Here is an 18743-nt window from a genome sequence, read left to right on the forward strand (position 1 = left end):
AGGGAAAACGGGAGATTCCCTTGGGAACGCAGGGCACAGACATACCGACGGATGGATTTGATCCTTGCCGGTTGCATTTCCCCCCCTCAGGGGCGCGGATGCTTGCGGCTAGCCGGGTGCGCGCGGCTCTGCCTGGCGGATTAAACCCCCTCCGCCAGCAAGTCCGCTGGAGACTGCACCAAATAAGGAGCTGGTGGGTAATCCCGGGGGAATCCTGGAAATCCGTCAGTGTCAGCCTCCCCGGCATGCTGCGGAGGCTCGTGGGCCTCGGCGCCTGGCATGCCCGGGAGAGCTCCGCATCACGGCGTAGCAAGGGGAAAGAAGGAAGGCGAACCCCCAGAGGTTAAAAAAGCCACTTTTTTTTTCTTTTTTTACCTATATCTCTTCAAATGCATGTTAAAATCCGGAGCGATCCCTCGGGGTTGCAGATGCCGCTGCAAGCTTCGCAACGTGGGAGCAGCGTTCCCATCCGGTGAGTACTCCGGTCCCCCGGGCGCTGGGAAAGCTGAGCTCTGCTCCCTTTCCAGCTGGGAGGACTCGGCAGTCGTTAAACTTGGTACCAAGCCTTTCGCGGTAGTGACTTAATTATCTCGCCTCTCCACGCGTGAGGCCCCTTTCCCACCGTTCTCCTCCAACGGAGCAGCCCAGGGCCAAGGAGGCCTCCTCCGTTTCTCCAGAAGCCTTGTTTTTCTGTATTATGTACCTGTTCATGATCTAACACCTCATCTTCCCAGCTCTCGGCAAGGAAAACCTCTCTCCCCGAGCGAGTTTGGCTCCCGGGAGCTCCTGAGCAGGAATATCTGTGCCGGAGCATGCGGGACTGACCCTGCATATGGAAATCATCTGCAGCGTGGGTGGGAGATGGCTGGACACCTTCCGGATGCTTCAGACTTGTCATGCCCACGCCAGAAAACCTGGGTGTGGGTGAGGAAGCTCGTGGGGGGTGGTCAGCAGTTTTGGACGTCCAGCTGATGTTCTCGCTGCATCTCCAGTCGGGCTGCTGGACGTCAAGAGACCGTGGGCGAGCGGCCAGCGGCCTCCAGACCCACCTGGACAACATGCGCACGTAAGAGCCTGTGCCTGCTCGTCCTGATATACCTCCTGGTCCCTCCCCAGGCCCGCTGGGGAAGGGTGTCCCTACATACAGGAGCGATGGGACAGACGAAGAAGGCGGTGAGTCAGCAGGAGAAGCCGATTCCCGATTCAAAAAAGCAAGACCAAAGTCAATGAGAAACGTTCCCAAAAATGGAAATGTTGAAGACAGCGAGCTGGATCCTTCACTGGTGCAAACGTGCACAGCTTCCACGCTGTCCGCACCGCTGCAGGACGCTCACCAGGAGAGGAAACTACGACCCGAGGAAGGAGATGGGATGCGGAGAGCACAGCAAGGAGTTAAGGTCCCCAAGGACTGAAGGACCAGGGAAAGAGATCTTGGCACGGCCCAAGGCAAAGCAGAGCCATCCCTATGGCACAGGCACGGCCAAATCCCACCCTTCTCCAGATGCTGTGTAGCAGCACTGAACAGAGGTTAAGGAAGGAGGGAAAAAGAAAGATCCTCCCCTGGACAGGCTGTTCCTGGATTATCCACCCCCTTCCCGCTCATTGGGGATCTCCAGGCTTTGGTGGCCCTCGGGCAGCTGTCTAGAGCAGCTGATGCAGTGTGAACATCCATCAGCTTTACCCTTCCAGGAGCCCCACGTCCCAGTCTTTCATGCCCATGGGGAAGGGGTGGCCATGGGGGGACATATCTGCCACACCAGGGCAGAGCAGGGCACAGGGAGCTGGCGTCCACCTTGCCGTTGGCCAAAGCAAGGTTTGAGATGAGACCTTCAGCCTTCACGGCCTGGCGGCTCGGTCCTATTAAGCAGGGACACGTGAGCATCTGGCGGCTTTTGCCCCCTTGAACTAAAATTAGGCAAGCTTACTGCAGGGATGGGAAATGACTAACCGCTCCCGATCACGTCTCACGGTCACCCGAGGAGGCCTTTCCCACGAAGCAGAGACCGCGCGCGGCTCCTCGCCGCACACACCGGCCGCTCTGTCTGCACCATCTGCAAGGGCCTCGAAAACGAGCAGGGACGCCAAGCGTTTCTCCTTCAGAGACTGCAAGCAGGACAACCGGTTGCTGCAGGCACCAATGTCCAGGCAGAAGCATGGTGAGATGTAGCGAGCAGTCCCCTCTGTGCCGCGTTGGCAGGGAGCCCGCGGCCCTGGGACTCTACAGTGATGTTTTGTGGGATTTTCGACCTCAGGGAAAACCGCTGAGAAATTCCCGTGTGGCCAGTGCCGGGCACTCGGCGGCGCAGGGCTCGCTGACTCAGCGGTGTGGAGCACAGCTCAACACAGCTGAGGAGGACGAGCAGAGAGTGGCGCGGGTGGGAAACGCATCCCCGCGTTGCAGCTCGTTTGTCTTGGCTTGAAACATCACCAGTCCATCATGGAGGGAGTCGGCGATCTCACGAGGGGCTGAAACGTCCCCGTGGGCTGGGGTGGCAGCGGCGCGGGCACGGCTGGTCCCCGGCGGAGGCTCCCCCCGAGGAAGGCTGGAAGATGCAGGCTGCGAGTCGTGCACGCCGCTTGGTCTGGGCGCTACGTGCATGCGTGGGTGCACACGTTGCATGCACGTGTGCACGGGCTTGGTGGTGGGACTCGGAGGAGCTCACAGGGCTCCCGCCCCCTCCCGGAAAGTGCAAGCTGCGGAGCCGCAAGGGATCCCGCCGACCTCGGGATCCAGCCCTGGTCCCCAAAAGCGGTCAGCCTGAGCCTGCAGGGAGCAACGCCAGCGGGCAGTGAGCTCTGCAGCGAGGCAGCACGTGCGTGCCTGGAAGCGCCTCTGCTTTCTTCCCGCGGTGGCGGCTCAAATCAGAGCAACTCTCTCCGGCAAGCCCGGCGTTGCTTGCCTCATCCCCAGCAGCTGGTGGGGCAGCAGGGGGGGATCTGCCGGTGCTTGGGGGCTGCGGGGAGCCGCGTTCCTCCCGTGCATGTCGAGCTGCGCGGGCGGCCGGGCGTGGGGCAGCCCCACGGGGGGACACGCTCCCGCTGCGGGGGCCACCGAGGCCTTTGGGGCCACCGAGGCTTTTTTAGCAGCAGGGGAGCCTCAAGCTGCCCGAGGGGATTATTGGGAAGCCCAAAGGCTTATGCTGGGGGGGGGGGGGTCTTGTAAGCACAGGCCCTGCGTGAACCTTCGTGTGGATTCTCTGATGGCTCGTAAGGGTTGAGTTCAACCTCCAGCTTGCACCCAGCTACTCCAGGCGAGGGGGCAGGAGCGAACAGGGTCTCCTCTTTCTTCTGCCGGGCGGCATGTTTTTGCAGACCACGCTCAGAGGCGCTGCTGTCAGATCCAGCTGAAATTATCCAGCAGGTTCCAGTTATTAAAGAACTCCTCTCCCCTCCAACGTGGACAGATGTACGGGCTGCCGGGCTATCTCTTTCCCTTAGGAGAAGAGGCCAAAAACCGTGCGTACGCTGATCCAGGGAGCACGGCTGTGCTTCTGAGTCATACCCAACCCCCTCCACCACGGAAAACTTCCCTACCCGGCCCAGGAGGCTGTTTAAGGCAGTAATTTGCTGCTCTTCCTGTCAAATAAATCTACCCCAAGCGGCTCTGGCTTCCTACAAGCAGGAGGATGAGCGCTTTCGGGGCCTTATTACGGTGACCTGCTCAGCCAGCTGGCACCGGGCGCCGGCAGGACGAGCCACCGGCATTCGGGCCGGCGTTCCTCCGCGACGAGAAGAGCCCAAACCCCTCAGACAAGGGCATGGAAATGATTAGAGGGCTCAGTCATGGCGGCGGGGGCACCGCAGCCCATCCCAGGGCCCCCGTGGGCCCCGGCTCGCCGATTCCGATGCCGAGGAACCCGCATCCCGCTCTGCTCCCTCGGGAGAGCCCGGGGTGGTGGGATGTCCCTGGGGCGCGACTCCAGCTGTTCGACTGCTGCTTTTCCCTGCGGTCCGGAGGGGTGCCACGCGGGAAGCTCGGCGGAGCTGGTTTTGCTGGGAGAATGCTAAAAAGCAGGCGATAGCATCTTGGAGGCCATGGGAGAAAGCTGGCAACGGCCCCTTCCACCGGGGAGAGGGACCCGTGGCGGGGCCCGTTTTGGGAGGGCGCGGGAGGGCGCGGGGTGAACCCGGCCCGGCGAACGGCTCGTGAGCGGCACTTATAGGCGCTGGCTGCAAGCGATGACATTCTTCCTGCAAAAGGCTCATTGCTGGGGGGGAACGGAGACTCTCGGAAAAGTGGATCTGCTGGGGGAATGCGCCTTGGCGATGTCCCGCTTGCCGTTTTTCCCGAGTTTTCAAATGAAAGTTAGGCTGCTGCTATGCCCGCTGCTGCCGGCGGCCTTCGAAAGCAGCTCGCCTCCGGCATGCGGCTCTAAGCCCAGGTGGGAACCATCCTCCAGGACACGTGGGCTACAGGGGGCTACGGCACTGCCGGCACGCCGGCAACGGCCCTGCAGGCTTCCCGGGACACGGCTGCCCGCCTGGGAGAGAACAGGGCATCGTGGCGACAGCCCTCCGGCATGGAGTGAGGGGCGCCCAGCTGCCCGGCCCAGCGTTTCCCGGCAAGGATTGCTGTCGGGAAATGCCACGAATGTGTCGCTGATTTATTCCTCCCGCCAGCCGCTGGGATTTGACACTATTCTCCTTGTTATCTGGCATTCCTCGGGCATGTATACGTTTTTGGACAGATGCAATAAGAAAACTGGCCTCAGGCCAAGAAAGCGGGACGCACTCCAGTAAGAGCAGAGCTTTTGGCTGCTCCCAGGCGGGATGCAAGCCCAGATTTCCAGGAGCCGTTAGTGCCTGGATTTGAAGAGCCCTGCTCCTCCACGCACACCCAGCTGCCACCCTCCGGATGCTCGTGCCCCCACGCGAACGCCCCAAATCAAAGCTCCTCACTGGGGACTGCCACCCCCCAGGGCATTTGCCCCTGCGGACCGCAGCCTCCCTGCTCGGAGGTGCCGGAAAAGAGGTCTGAGAAAGGATAAACAGCGGCAAGCCGGAGCTGCAGGCTGGGACCTCCGCGGGCCGGCGGCGCGGCCGTCCCCGCTCGCTGACGGCTTGCCAGCTGAACTGCACGACATTTTTTTTTCCGCACGCCGCGCTTCCAGATTTCCCCCTTCCCCCAGTCCCCCGCGGATAAGGAGTCAAGTTTCTGCCTGCTCGGCTCCGGAGAGAGAGCGGGATGGAGCGGGAGCGAGAGCGGTCAGGGCCTCTCGCCCACGCCTGCGTCCCCTGCTCCCGGGCGCCCCGGCCCTGCGCTGGCCGCGCTCCCGGCTCCGGGGGCGGCGGGAGGAAGGCGCTGGGGGTGCGGGGGGCACAAAGGGGGACCCCCCCTTCCTCCCCCTCCTCCTCCTCCTCCTCCTCCTCTTCTCTTCCCCGCGGGCAGGGCGAGGCCTGCCCCGACGGGGCCCCCCAGGACCCTCCTCCCCCCCCCCCGTCCCGGGATGCCACCGTGGTACCCAGCGCCGCGGGGAAGGGGGGAGACGGGGAGGGGGGTGGGCAGCCCGGGGCGGATTTTGGGGTGAGCCCCGATTGGCCAGCGCCCGAGCCGGGGGATCCAATGGAGGCGTGGCCGCGGCTTGGGCCCGCCCCGCCCCGCCCCGCCCCGTCCCGCCGGCTCCGGTCCCCGCCACTGGGTCCGGTCCGCGCCGCTGGGTCCGGTCCGCGCCGCCGGGTCCGGTTCGCTCCGCCGGGTCCGCTCCGCGCCGCTGGGTCCGGTTCGCTCCGCCGGGTCCGCTCCGCGCCGCCGAGCCGGGTCCGCGCCGTCGGGTCGGCTGCGCCCGTGGGATCCGGTTCCTGCCCTGGGCTCCGGTGCGCCCCGTCGGGTCCGCGCCGCTGCGCCGGCTCCGGGGCGCCCCGTGGGGTGCGCTGCTCCCCGCCGGGGCCGGGGCCGGGGCCGGGGCCGGGGCCGGGCCGGGGATGCGGGCGGCGGCGGCGCTGGCGGCGCTGGCGGCGGCGCTGGCGGCGGCGGCGGCGCTGCCCCGCGGGGCCCTGCTGCCGCACGGCGCGGCCCGCGGCGACGCCCGGCTGCGCCCCGGCGACGACGAGAGCTCGGCCGCGGTGCCGCTGCGCCGCGACCTGCCCTTCTACGGCCGCGCCGCCCGCCGCCTCTACGTGAGTGCCCGCGCCGGGCCTGCCGCCGCTCCCTTCCGTCCCTTCCTCCCCGCTTCCATCCCTCCGCCTCTCCATCCCTCCCTCCGTCCCTCCGTCTTTCCGCCCCCCATCCTTCCCTCCATCCCTCCGTCCTTCTAGCTCTTTTCCTTCCGTCCCTCCTTCCTTCCATCCCTCTGCCTCTCCGTCTATCCCTCTGTCCCTCGATCTTTCCGTCCCTCCTTCTGCTCGCACCTTTTCTTCCTAGCCGTTCTTCTCAACAGCCCCTCGCGCCTCCTCTCCATCCGGGCACCTCCTCACCTGCCTTTTCTGCATCCATCCCCCCATCCCTGCACCCCTACACGTGTCTTTTCTCCATCCATCCCTGCATCCCCCCATGCCTCTTCTCATTCCGCCCCTGCACCTCCACATGTCTTTTCTGCATCCATCCCTTCATCCCTGCATCTCCACGTGCCTTTTCTCCATCCATCCCCCTCATCTCTGCACGTCCATGTGCCTTTCCTCTGTCCATGCCGCCCAACCCTGCACCTCCACACGTGCCTTTTCTCCATTCATCTCTGAAGGCCTCTCCTCTCCCTCCATCCCCCGCTCTCGCTGCGTCCTGCCTCCGGGTTTCTCTGGCTGCGGAGGAACAAGAGGGCTTTTTCCTTTGCAGCTGTTGCTCCGCGAGGAGCGGCTGCAGCTGGGACAGCCCATGAGCTGCAGCTCTCCGGGGGACGGAGAAGCCCAAGGTCTTTGTTTCCTCCTTGGAAGAGCACGCTCTCCCTCCCCCAGGCTTGGCTCCCAGCCCTCAGCCCAGCTCCAGGGGCATGAGGGAGGTGGGGGTCTGGTGGGACCGGTGGCAGAGGTGCTTCTGCTGTGGGGATGGTGGGTGGGGGCCGCTCTCTGAACACCCTGTGCCTCTCTCCCTGCAGGTGGGGACCAACGGGGTCATCTCCACCCAGGATTTCCCCAGAGAGACCCAGTACGTGGATGACGATTTCCCCACGGACTTCCCTGTCATCGCTCCCTTCCTGGCCGACATCGACACCACTGGCGGCAGAGGGAACATCTACTACCGGCAGGACGACTCTTTGGATGTGCTGAACCAGGCTGCGGACTATATCCGGGCTGGGTTCCCCCAGACGGCCGGTTCCTTCGTGCCAACCGATGCGTTCCTCGCCACCTGGGAGGATGTGGGCGCCTACGAGGAGGTCTCGCAGGACACGGAGCCCTCCAAGAAGGTGAGGGCAATGGGCCGATGTTGGATTCCCAACTACATGTCATGGGAGGATAAGTCTTCCTTGGTTAGCACCCAAAACATTGAGTCTTTTCCTTCTGGGCAGCTGAATGGTTGCCCCAGGCTTGGACTGGGACCAGAGGAGTCAGGGAGCCTCTGTCCTCTTCACTCAGAGTTGTGGCTTTGGTGGGTTTCAGGGTCTCTAGCCTTGGGACTCAAGGTCCCCACCTGGATTGGGTAGAGCATCCCCGCGGCAGAAGGACGGTGGTGTGGTTCTCCTCACTGGAGAGCAGCACCGGGCTGGACGCAGAGAGCCTGGCAGAGACCGTGGCTCCCTGCCCTTGGGTGACAGTGACTTTGGGGAGTCCCTTGCTCCTGAGCGGTCTGAGCGGGTGCTGAGCGGGCCCCCGGGTGTGCAAACCACCCCTGGCTCGGTCCGGCGGGGGTGTGCGTGGGGAAGGGGCTCTCCAAGCTCTGCTTTTGGGGCACTCGGCTGTTTCTGAAGCCTGCTGAAGTCCTTAAGCTCCGTGTTGGCTTTGCTGAGGAGCACAGGAGGCTTCGGAGGCTGCCTTCAGCTCCCGGGAGGTCGTGAGCTAGCGGCGCTCAGGAGCTCCCGCGGTGTCCAGGCAAAACCCCAAACTGCAAAGATGAGCGGTGCTGCCGACTCGGGATTTGCGGAGCGGATGGGAATTGGGCCCGGAGGAGCCGGGCAAAGATGCGGCTTAGGGATGACCCAGACCTTTCGGTGGGGCCTCGGGATCAGCGCTTCCATTCTCCGCCTCCTTCTGCCGGCACGTTCTGTGTCCCAGGACGCTCGTTAACCCTGCCGGTGAGGAACGGCCTTCAGAGTTTCCACTGCGGTTTTGAGTCTGGAAAACAAGTGCTGCTCGTGCGCGGTCCCTCTGCCGGCTCCGACTATCCGCGGGCCCTATCTCGGCATGGCCCGGGCAGGCAGGAATTGCTGCTGTGCCGAGGGCTGCCTCGTTAGTCCGATGGCTCGTCGAGGAGCTGGGGGTCGACGGGGATGCTCTGCCGCGGGGAGGGCTTCTTTGCGCTGAACTGGGGGCGGAAAGGCGTAAAAAAAAAAAAACCCTCCTGAGCAAAAACACCGGCAGATTTATAGGTCAAGACCGTTGCGTGTTGGGTCGGTGCGAGGCGAGGCGAAGAATTTGGAAGGAGACGGAACGCATTTTTTCCTCTTCTCTAAAAAGCGGGAAAGCAACCGGAGAAATGCCGTCGGGGGCCTCCCGGTGACCTTGCAGACATCAAAAACGCAGCCTCGTTTTCTCTGCGCGATTGTTTTTTTTGTGTTTTTTTTTTTTTCCTCCTCTCGAAAAAGTTGGATCAGGTTTTAAAGCCCCAAAAAAAAAAAAAAAGAAAAAGTCTTGCTTTGAAATGAGACCCTTAAGGGAAAGTTTCATTCAAGGCGTATGGAAATGCAGTTTGTGCGTGTTTTCCAAAATTCCCCTCTTTTTCACCTGCGGCCTGGGTGAAAACTGCAGAAAAGTTCCCCCAGCACCACTTTTCCCTTTTTTTTTTTTTTTGGGCTGAGTCTGCCAGCCATCGAAACGCTTCTCCTCTCGCTGTTCAAACCCACCGTTGACCACGAAGGCCGCCCGCTTGCCCAAAGTCGGGGCTTATCCTTCCAAGCCTTCCTCCCCGAAAGCCTGGGCGAGGAGGGCGCCGCGGCGGCTCCCGAATCCGCCCGCCTCGGGGAGAGCCGGGGATTCGCTCCGGTTCCCTCCGGGGCCGCGGCGGCGGGAGCTGACCCCGCTTCTGCGGGGGCTCTGGCACGATGCCCCGTTCGGGGTGGAATTTGCCCTTTTCGGCTCTGGAAGCGAGTGCCGCGGCTCGGGGCTCGGCCGGGGGCCTCCAGAGGGAGGGGGGGGACGGACGGTGCCGTGAATGCGCCTGTGTGCCGCGATCCCGACAAGCGCTCTTTATATCCGCCCGCCCTCGGCCCACGCCGGAAAAGCCCCCGAAGGCGCCGGCCTCTGCGGCGCGGGAAGCGTCGGAGCCTCGGGCGGGCGAGGGCCGGAGGCAGCAGCGGAGCAGCCCGGGGAGGGGGCTTCTTTTTTTGCTTTTTTTTGCTGCTTTTTTGCTTTTTTTTTTTTTTAATAAACCCTCACAAATCCTTAACCAGCCCCCGGCGCCCGCTTGTGTGGGTTCTCCGGTGGCTCGTAAGGGTTGTGCAGGGCCCGCAGCCCAGCGGGCAGCGGGGGATTGGTGCCGTCTCTCTCTCTCCCCCCCCCCAAGGGCGCACGTGGGGCTGCCGGCCGGTGCGGGGCGCCTATAGCGGGATGTATGGGCGTGGGGAAGGCACCGGCATGTTTTTTCCTGAGGAAACCGAGCCGAAATTGTTCCCTGGGGGAAATGCGGGGCGTGCTGTTTTTTTCTCCGCTGCCGGCGGGAGGACGGAGAAGCACTGCTGGTGTCGGGGCAGCACGGACGGACGTGCGTGAGCGGGGTCCCGCAGCGGAGGTCTCGGTGGAGACAGGATCCTCCGCTGGTGTTTTAAGGAAGAGACAGTGTCCCCATGCACAATTTCACAGCGTGAAATGAAGGTGTTTTCCAAGGCTCTGCCGGGCCGGGCCATCCCTGCTGGGACAGAGTCGGTCTCTGGACTTCTCCAGAAGGAGCCGATTGAGGGAGAAGGTGCCTGGAGGGAGCTGAAGGTTGGGCATGGCCAGGATTCCCAAGCCCCCTCTGAACATCCCGGCAGCCAGAGATGCAGCCCAGCTTTCGTGGTAACCTTGCCCCAGTCCTGGGGTTTTTAGCTCCCTTGGATGCCACCCCATCTTTATGGCTGCAGATGCGTTGCATCCAAGTCCGAAGAAGAAGTCCCCAGCGTTGGGTTTGAATCCAGTCTTCTGTGGTGTCCTCCACGGGGGCGTCAGCTCGGGGCAGGTGTGGTGGTGCCTGCTTTGCCTCTGCCCTGTCATGTCTGTCCGTGTGTCCCGCTCTCCCTCTCCCGCAGCTCAACACGTTCCAGGCCGTGGTGGCCTACAACGCGTCAGACGCCTACGCTATCTTCCTCTACCCCGATGACGGCCTCCAGTTCTTCGGGACTCGGCCCAAAGAGTCCTACAACGTCCACCTGGAGCTGCCCGCCAGGGTGGGCTTCAGTCGCGGCGACGGCGACAACCCGAAGAGGGAAGGGCTCTTCTACAGCGTGGCCAGCAGCGAGCGGGCCTTGAAGCACCTCTACCAGTACGTAGCGCCTTCGGGGCCGCGTTGGCCTGGGGAGGGGGGTTTCTCACCTCGGGACCACAAGTGGCTCTGGGAGACCTAGCCGGGCAATGGGGCACCCTCACCATGGTGGTTGGGGCTGTGCGGGGCAGAGGGTGTCCACCCACACTCACAAAGGCAGCTGCTGAGCCGGGTGGTGGCATCTCACCAGCATCGGATACCAGCCCTTGGTGCACGTGGTTGGCCAAAGTCATAGCGAGCCGGCCAGGAGAAGGCCATAAAATGTATCCCTAAAGCGTTTTATAGAGATGCAGCTGTGCTTTCTCCAGCCAGGTTTGTGGGTCCAAGCTCGGAGGCGCCAGGAAGGGTGGTGTCGCGTGGGGGGGGCCGGGTCCTCTTGCCCGGCGGCGTGCCCAGGCGGGTGTCTTTGGCGCCGCTGCCCCAACGGTGGCCGCCGTCCCCTAGGGCGAGCAACGTGATGGTGCCCGGCGTGTGGGTCTTCCACGTCGGCAGCGCGTCCCCGCTGGCCAACGTGGTGCCGGCGGGCGGCGGGGGGCACGTGGCAGACGCTGCCACCGCCACCACCGCTGCCGCCGCGTACGGCGAGGACGACCACGCGCCCACGGCGCTGCCACCCGGCACCCTGCCGGCGCGGGAAAGCGGAGCGGAGCCCGGTGGGAGCCTCCCAGAGATCGCCGCCCAGGGGCCGCCCCCGCCGCCGGCCGAGGACCGGGACCGCGGTCCGCACCCGGATGCGGACCCGGATGCCGGAGCGCCGGGGCCGGCCAGGTTGCCGCGCCGGGGGGACACTGCGCGGAGCCACCCGGCAGATCCCTCTTCCCAACGCTACGGACAGCACGGCGTGGGCGTGGAGGAGGACGTGAGCTTCAACGCGGACGGTGAGTGGCTTTGAACGCCTGCCACCCGTCCGGGGTTGCTCGGCTGCTCCCGAAAAGGGCCAGGAGCTCCACGGAGCAGCAAAGCGGGCTCCGGAAGACGGGTGCTTGCAGCGGGGTTTGCTGCCGCTTGGGCTCAGCGCGGCGGCGCCCGCTCGCCCGCAGCCTTCACCTACAGCGCGGCGGGCAAGGAGACGTGCCGAGGGCACGGCGGGCGCTGCTCCCCGCACGCCGTCTGCACCGACTACGCCACCGGCTCCTGCTGCCACTGCCGGGCCACCTACTACGGCAACGGGCGCCAGTGCCTGCCCGAAGGTACGCGGGGCGGCGCGCGGGGCGGCGGCGGCGGCGGGGCGTCCGCCGTCCCCCGTGCTCAGCATCCCTCCGTGTGCCCGCGCAGGGGCCGTGCACCGGCTCAACGGGAAGGTGAGCGGGCGGCTGGCGGTGGGCGCTGGCGAGGCGGTGCGCTTCGGCGACGTCGACCTGCACGCCTACATCGTGGGCGGCGAGGGGCGAGCCTACGCGGCCGCCAGCCCCGTGCCGCGGCCCGCCGCCCGCGCCCTGCTGCCGCTGGCGCCCGTCGGCGGCCTCTTCGGCTGGCTCTTCGCCCTCGAGGAGCCCGGCTCCGAGAACGGCTTCAGCGTCGCCGGTGAGCGCTGCCGCCCGGCGCGGCTCGGCTCGGCGCGGGGCCGCGGAGCCCCCCGCGATGCCGCAGCCGCCCGCCGTCTGCTGCCGCGCAGGCGCCGACTTCACCCAGCACCTGGAGGTGACCTTCTACCCCGGCGAGGAGACGGTGCGGGTCACGCAGCGCGCCGAGGGGCTGGGGCCCGAGGGCCACCTGCGCCTGCGGACGCACGTCGAGGGCCGCCTGCCGCTCGTCCCGGAGGACGTCGCCGTGCACGTCGCGCCCTACACGGAGCTCTACCGCTACGGCGACGCAGGTAGGAGCCGCCGCCGCCGCGCGCGCCTGCACGCCGCTCCGGGCACCCGGGGGCCGCGCGTGCGCCTCGGCGCAAAGCCCGCTGCCGCGGGGGCTGCGGAGCCTTTTGCTTTTGCTTTTGCTTCTGTTTTTTCTTTTTTCTTTTTTGCTTTTTTTTGCTTTTTTTGCTTTTTATTTTCGCTTTTTCCTTTGCTTTTTCTTTTGCTTTTCTTTTTCTTTTTGCTTTCTTTTTGCTTTTTTTGCTTTTTTTGCTTTTTCTTTTGCTTCCTTTTTGCTTTTTTTGCTTTTTCTTTTGCCTTTTCCTCTGTTTTTCTTGTTTTTTCTTTTGCTTTCTTTTTGCTTTTTTTTGCTTTTTTTCCTTCTTTTGCTTTTTTTTGCTTTTTTGCTTTTTCTTTTGCTTTTTCTTTTTGCTTTCTTTTTGCTTTTTTTTTGCTTTTTTTGCTTTTTTCCTTCTTTTGCTTTTTTTTGCTTTTTTTTGCTTTTTCTTTTGCTTTTTCTTTTTGCTTTCTTTTTTTTTTTTTTCTTTTCTTTTTTTTTTTTGCTTTTTCTTTCCTCCCCCCGCAGGGGCGACGTCCACGGCTCACCGGGAGTACGTCCTCACCTCGGACGCCGGCAACCGGACCCTGTCGTACCGCCTGCGGCAGAACATCACGTTCGCGGGCTGCCCCCACGCCCGCCGCCCCCCGCCCACCGGGCAGCGGCTGCGCGTCGAGCGCGTCTTCGCCCTCTACGACGGTGCCGAGCAGGCGCTGCGCTACGCCACCGCCAGCCGCGTCAGCCCCGCCGCAGGTGAGCCCGCCGGCATCACGCCCGGCACCGGGGCGCCGGCAGAGCCCCCCCCCCCCCCGGCTCATCCCCTCGCTCCCCGCAGACGAGGCGGAGCGGGCGCCCGCGCACCCCTGCGCCGACGGCACGCACGCCTGCCACCCGGCCGCCCGCTGCCGGCCCGGCCCCGGCTCCGACTACGCCTGCGAGTGCGCGGCCGGCTACCGCGGGGACGGCCGGCGCTGCGAAGGTGAGTGGGGTGGGGGGGTCCGGCATCCCCAGGAATGGGGAAACTGAGGCAGGGGCGCGGGGTGGCGCTGCCTTTCCGGGTGCATCGCTGGGCTGCAGCAATCGCAGCCGTGGGAGGGGTGCTCCAGGGGGGCAGGATGCATCCCGGGTGCGGGGACCCCCAAACTGGGATGTGGGGAGGGGGGGAGGGTCCGGCGGAGCTGCCCCGTGTCCCCTCTTCCCTGCAGACGTGGATGAATGTGCCGCCGGCCCCTGTCACCCGGCGGCCACCTGCACCAACAGCCCCGGCTCCTTCTCCTGCCGCTGCGCGCCCGGCTACGAGGGCGACGGCTTCCGCTGCGCCGCCGGTACGGCCGCTGCCCCACCGGCACCCGCTCCCGTGGGGTATCCCCCCCCGCTTCCCCATGCGCCGGGGCATCCGTGACGGTGACGTCCCCCCCCACGCAGAGCCCGCGGAGCAGCCCCGCAGCCTGTGCGAGCGCTGGCGGCAGAGCCTGCTGGAGCACTACGGCGGCAGCCCCCGCGGCGACCAGTACGTGCCGCAGTGCGACGCGGCGGGGGCCTTCGCCCCGCGGCAGTGCCACGGCGACAGCGGCTACTGCTGGTGCGTGGACCAGAGCGGCCGCGAGCTCCAGGGCACCCGCTCCGAGCCCGGCAGCCCCCCGCCATGTAAGAGCGCCCAGGGCTCGCGGCCCCTCGCGGCAAATGGCTCGGCACGGCACTGGGTCCGGCACACGCGTGCACGCGGCCTGGCTCTGTGCGTGCGTGAATGTGCACACGCGTCCCGGCGCTCTGCACACGCGTGAACGTGCACACGGGTCCCTGCTTGCTGCAATGCACACGCGTCCCGGTGCTCTGCACACACGTGAACGTGCACACGGGTCCCTGCTTGCTGCAATGCACACGCATCCCGGCGCTCTGCACACGCGTGAACGTGCACACGGGTCCCTGCTCGCTGCAATGCACACGCGTCCCGGTGCTCTGCACACACGTGAACGTGCACACGGGTCCCTGCTTGCTGCAATGCACACGCATCCCGGTGCTCTGCACACGCGTGAACGTGCATATGGGTCCCCGCTCGCTGCAATGCACACGCGTCCCAGCTCTCTGCACACGCATGAACGTGCACACGGGTCCCTGCTCGCTGCAATGCACACGCGTCCCGGCGCTCTGCACACACGTGAACGTGCACACGCATCCCGGCGCTCTGCACACGCGTGAACGTGCACACGGGTCCCTGCTCGCTGCAATGCACACGCGTCCCGGCGCTCTGCACACGCGTGAATGTGCACACATGTCCCTGCTCTCTGCAATGCACATGCATCCCGGCGCTCTGCACATACGTGAACGTGCACGTGTCCCTGCTTGCTGCAATGCACACGCATCCCTGCTTTCTGCACACGCATGAGCATGCACACATTCCAGCTCTCTGCACGTGAAACCACACACATGCACCTGCTCTCTCCACCCCGCTTCCCTCCCCTGCGTGGCTCTGGTGTGTCGGCCCCGAGGCCGATGCTCCCCGAGCCATCTCTCTCCCCCCCCACACACCCCATTTGTGCGCCAGGTCTCCCCAGCGTCGCGCCGCCCAGCGTGCAGCCCACGCCGCGGCCTGACGTGTCCCCGCCGGCCGCGGGCACCTTCCTGCTCTACGCGCAGGGACAGCAGATCGGCTACCTCCCGCTCAACGGCACGCGGCTGCAGAAGGAGGCGGCGAAGACCCTGCTCTCGCTGCATGTACCGTATCCCCCGGGGCGGCGGGGCCGGGGTGGGGGCGTGGGGGGGGGGGGGCACCCGAGTACCAGCAGGTTGCTGGATCTTCCCGAGCACCCCGGGGCCTCCCCGCTGCCCGTTCGCCAGGCGGGCGCTCACCCGACGCCCTCCCGCCCCGGCAGGGCTCCATCGTGGTGGGCATCGACTACGACTGCCGGGAGAAGATGCTCTACTGGACCGACGTGGCCGGCCGGACCATAAACCGTGCGAGCCTGGAGCCGGGCGCGGAGCCGGAGCCAGTCATCAGCTCAGGTGCGCCGCTCGCTGCCGAACACCCCCCTCGCCCCCGGGTGCAGCGGGGGGGGGGCCGCAGGGACGGGGCCGCTGACCACCTCCGTCCCCCCCCCTGCGGCAGGGCTGCTCAGCCCCGAGGGGTTGGCCGTGGACCACCTGCGCAGAGCCGTGTTCTGGACCGACAGCGGCCTGGATAAGATCGAGCGAGCCCGGCTGGACGGCTCCGAGCGGCGGGTGCTCTTCGACACGGAGCTCGTCAACCCCCGGGCCATCGCCGTGGACCCCGTGCGCGGGTGAGCGGCAGCCTGGGGACGGTGGGCGCCCAATTTGCAGTAGGAACCGTATTTTTAGGGCAGCCCATCTCCGTCGCACAGCCCGCAGGAGGCACCGGCTCTCTTCCTTCCTCCCCTTTTATTCGATAATCCAGGATTTGGCAAATCCTGCTCTTTTGGGGTCAGGACACACGTTATTTTTAAAAGCTTTAAAAGCTGCTCGGGGTTTGAAAACGCAGGCTGTGCCCCTGGGGTGCTGTTGCGATACAAAACGTGCTGCTCCTAAGACTCGCCCTCGTCTAGGAACTGCAGTTTGGGTCATAAACACGTTTGACATGGTTCTGCTTCTCTTTTAGAGACTTTCAAATCAAATTAAGAGCTATTCCAGGCAGCCTAAAGAGAAACCCAGGCCCTCCCTCCTGATAAGAGCCAGTAACTAAGAAGGAGCTGATGATCTCCCACCAGATCTGTCTGGCGGGTCCTGTCTGTTCGTTATATAATTATTTCCTATAGAAACCTTTACTGGACTGACTGGAATCGCGAAGCACCGAAAATCGAGACTTCCACCGTCAGCGGAGCCAACAGGAGGATCCTGGTGAACAAGGACATCGGCCTGCCGAACGGCTTGACGTTCGACCCCTTCTCCAAGCTGCTCTGTTGGGCGGATGCAGGTAACTTCTTCACCCGGGACCGATCGGACCAGAAACTCACTGAGCTGCAAGACAAAATCCCGGCTATATCCCATTGCTGCTTGCAGTCAACTCTATGCTTGGCAATTTTTAGCTCAAAAAGGCCAGTTAAATGCATTGGCTAACTCTGTGGATAATTTACCACCAGATACACACACACAAAATCTCTCAACTTCCTCCTTTTGTATAAAGGCAGGTGTTTTCACACCAAAACAAGTTTAACCTGCAGGTGTTTTCCTCTACCCTCTAGTGACTTACAGCTGCGAGCCATAAGAGTTAGTTAAACCCAGCCCCAGGGTAGGGAAAACACAAAAACCTTTTTTTCCCTATTTTTTTAACTGGCTTGTCTGCTCTCGCAGTATGATCCTTGCGACGAACCGGCCCGTCACGCAGGGCTAGCTCGGAGGGCTCTGGTTTGTATGGCACAGCCTTATTTAAGCAAACCCCTTTCCGGCAACGTGGTACCTGGTCACCTACCCCTTCCTGCCCCAAAGGAGGTCCTGCCCCCGAGCTGCTCTCGTACCGCACCCTGTGCCTGGACAGCTGCTGCAGAAAATAAGTTGAAGAGCATATATATTTTTTAAATTTGCATTTGAAAAGGAACGAAGAACCTGGAGTGCACGCTCCCGGACGGCACAGGCAGACGCGTCGTACAGAACAACCTCAACTACCCCTTCAGCATCGTTAGCTACGCCAACCACTTCTACCACACCGACTGGAGACGGTAAGGAGCCCGGGGCAGGGCCGCGCTCCCCCGAGCCAGGGCCGCGCTCCCCCGAGCCTCCTCCACTCGCCGCGGGAGTCACGCTGGCCGGCAAACGAAATCCCAAGCGAGTGCCGAAACCCCGCTGGAGCGCTGCCCTGGGGCTCCTGCAGGGCCCCGTTGGGGAACAGCTGCTGGGACATCTCGCAGCGCAACGAAGAGCTGCGCAGAAACCAGCCCAGCTTCCTGGGACCGACAGCAGTAGTATTCTTTAAAATAAAACTTGGCACGGCTTTCCGCATCTGGATTAAGTCAAAGAAGGGATTCGGTCCCAAGTCCTTCCCCCCCCCCCCCCCCCGCCCTGGCCCTCGGCAGCAGGGCCATCGGGGACTCACCTCTATTCCCACTCCAGCTGGAAGTTTTCAAAACTTAAATCTAAGCAGATTACAGTAAATATTTAAGCTCTTGCCCCACTTGGACGAGAGTCTCGGGGAGATAATCTCTCCTCGCAAGGCTGGCTGGGGGATTCTCCTTACACCACCAGCGCAACGCACTGAACGAGCACCACGTCAGCTCCATGGGGCGCGTTTCTTTCCCAAAAGTCTCGAGACTAGATCTTTTTGGTTGCCTCCATCCTTAAATGCATACAGATGAAACAAAGATGTTTCACAGATGATTGAAGCACTTTTCCCCTCTTTATCAATAGGGATGGCGTGATAGCTGTCAATAAAGATACTGGTGCCTTTACTGATGAGTATCTTCCAGAGCAGCGATCGCATCTCTATGGAATAACTGCGGTTTATCCCTATTGCCCCGGAGGTAAAAAACACTTTTTATTTTTGTTATATTGATTACTGTGTTAAAAATGTGTTTAAAAATATACCAATTTCTCTCTGCAGCAAGAAAATAGTAAATACTACTTCAGGAAACAACCACCCTTGCACCCAGAAGAACATGAGACCCAGAAAACTATCACTGCATACAGCTAAGGGCAAAAGCCCTTCGCTAAGGCCAATGAAGTGACCTACTTTCCTGCAAAAGATTATCAACTGTTTTTGAAGTTATACCTCAAGTCTTTACTACTGTATTTTTTTAAATGAAAAACATTGATATATTACAGAAAATGGTCCTGTGAATCTTAGGCCATTACTCTAACTTTTGCTTATGCAAGCAAATTTAAAATGTAGCTGTCTTAATCAAATGTTTTATTTTATTGGGAGAAAAATGGATTAGTTTTTAATACTTTGACAATCCGACCAACAGGTCCTTTTTAACCAAAAATAAGAGCATATGGAAAGCTTTGGATGCAGTATCTTGCTGGGTCTAAATAACCTGCAGCCCTGAAGACAGACTGTGTATGTTCAGAAAGTGCACAAAACAGTTACGTGATATGGCAAAAGCGTTAAAGTTTTTCCAGAAGACAATTTTATATTTTCAACACTGCCTCAATGCATGTCTTTTAGTATTTATATTAGAAGAATATGCTAGAATTAATCTGTTCATGCTTGTTGGTTTTTAAGTGCCTTCAGAGACTTACCCAATGTAGACCAATACATGTTCAGAAATACCATTTAAGTTGTAATGCTTCACTTTTTCTAGGTTACTTCAATAATTAAATAAAATGGTTGTTTTAAGTTTCCCTTTGGATCCAGTTTTTAAATATTTCAGCTGTAGGGGAGACTGGAGAAGCAGCAAGCCAG

At 62.2% G+C, this 18743-nt stretch overlaps 1 protein-coding gene across 1 annotated transcript; it reads left to right on the top strand.

Moving 5' to 3' along the window:
- The first annotated feature begins 5922 nt into the window (after nucleotides 1-5922).
- NID2 (nidogen 2) lies at nucleotides 5923-18682 on the top strand. Its single transcript, XM_067295174.1, has 18 exons — nucleotides 5923-6117; nucleotides 7029-7337; nucleotides 10311-10543; nucleotides 10988-11421; nucleotides 11584-11733; nucleotides 11819-12067; nucleotides 12159-12359; nucleotides 12923-13147; nucleotides 13230-13373; nucleotides 13600-13719; nucleotides 13820-14041; nucleotides 14940-15109; nucleotides 15268-15397; nucleotides 15501-15672; nucleotides 16165-16322; nucleotides 16941-17064; nucleotides 17750-17862; nucleotides 17943-18682. The coding sequence occupies exons 1-18, from the start codon at nucleotides 5923-5925 to the stop codon at nucleotides 17951-17953; spliced, it is 3360 nt and encodes a 1119-aa protein (XP_067151275.1). The 3' UTR covers nucleotides 17954-18682.
- Nucleotides 18683-18743: the final 61 nt, after the last annotated feature.

Source organism: Apteryx mantelli, chromosome 4 (genome assembly GCF_036417845.1).
Source record: "Apteryx mantelli isolate bAptMan1 chromosome 4, bAptMan1.hap1, whole genome shotgun sequence".
Lineage (NCBI taxonomy): Eukaryota > Metazoa > Chordata > Aves > Apterygiformes > Apterygidae > Apteryx > Apteryx mantelli.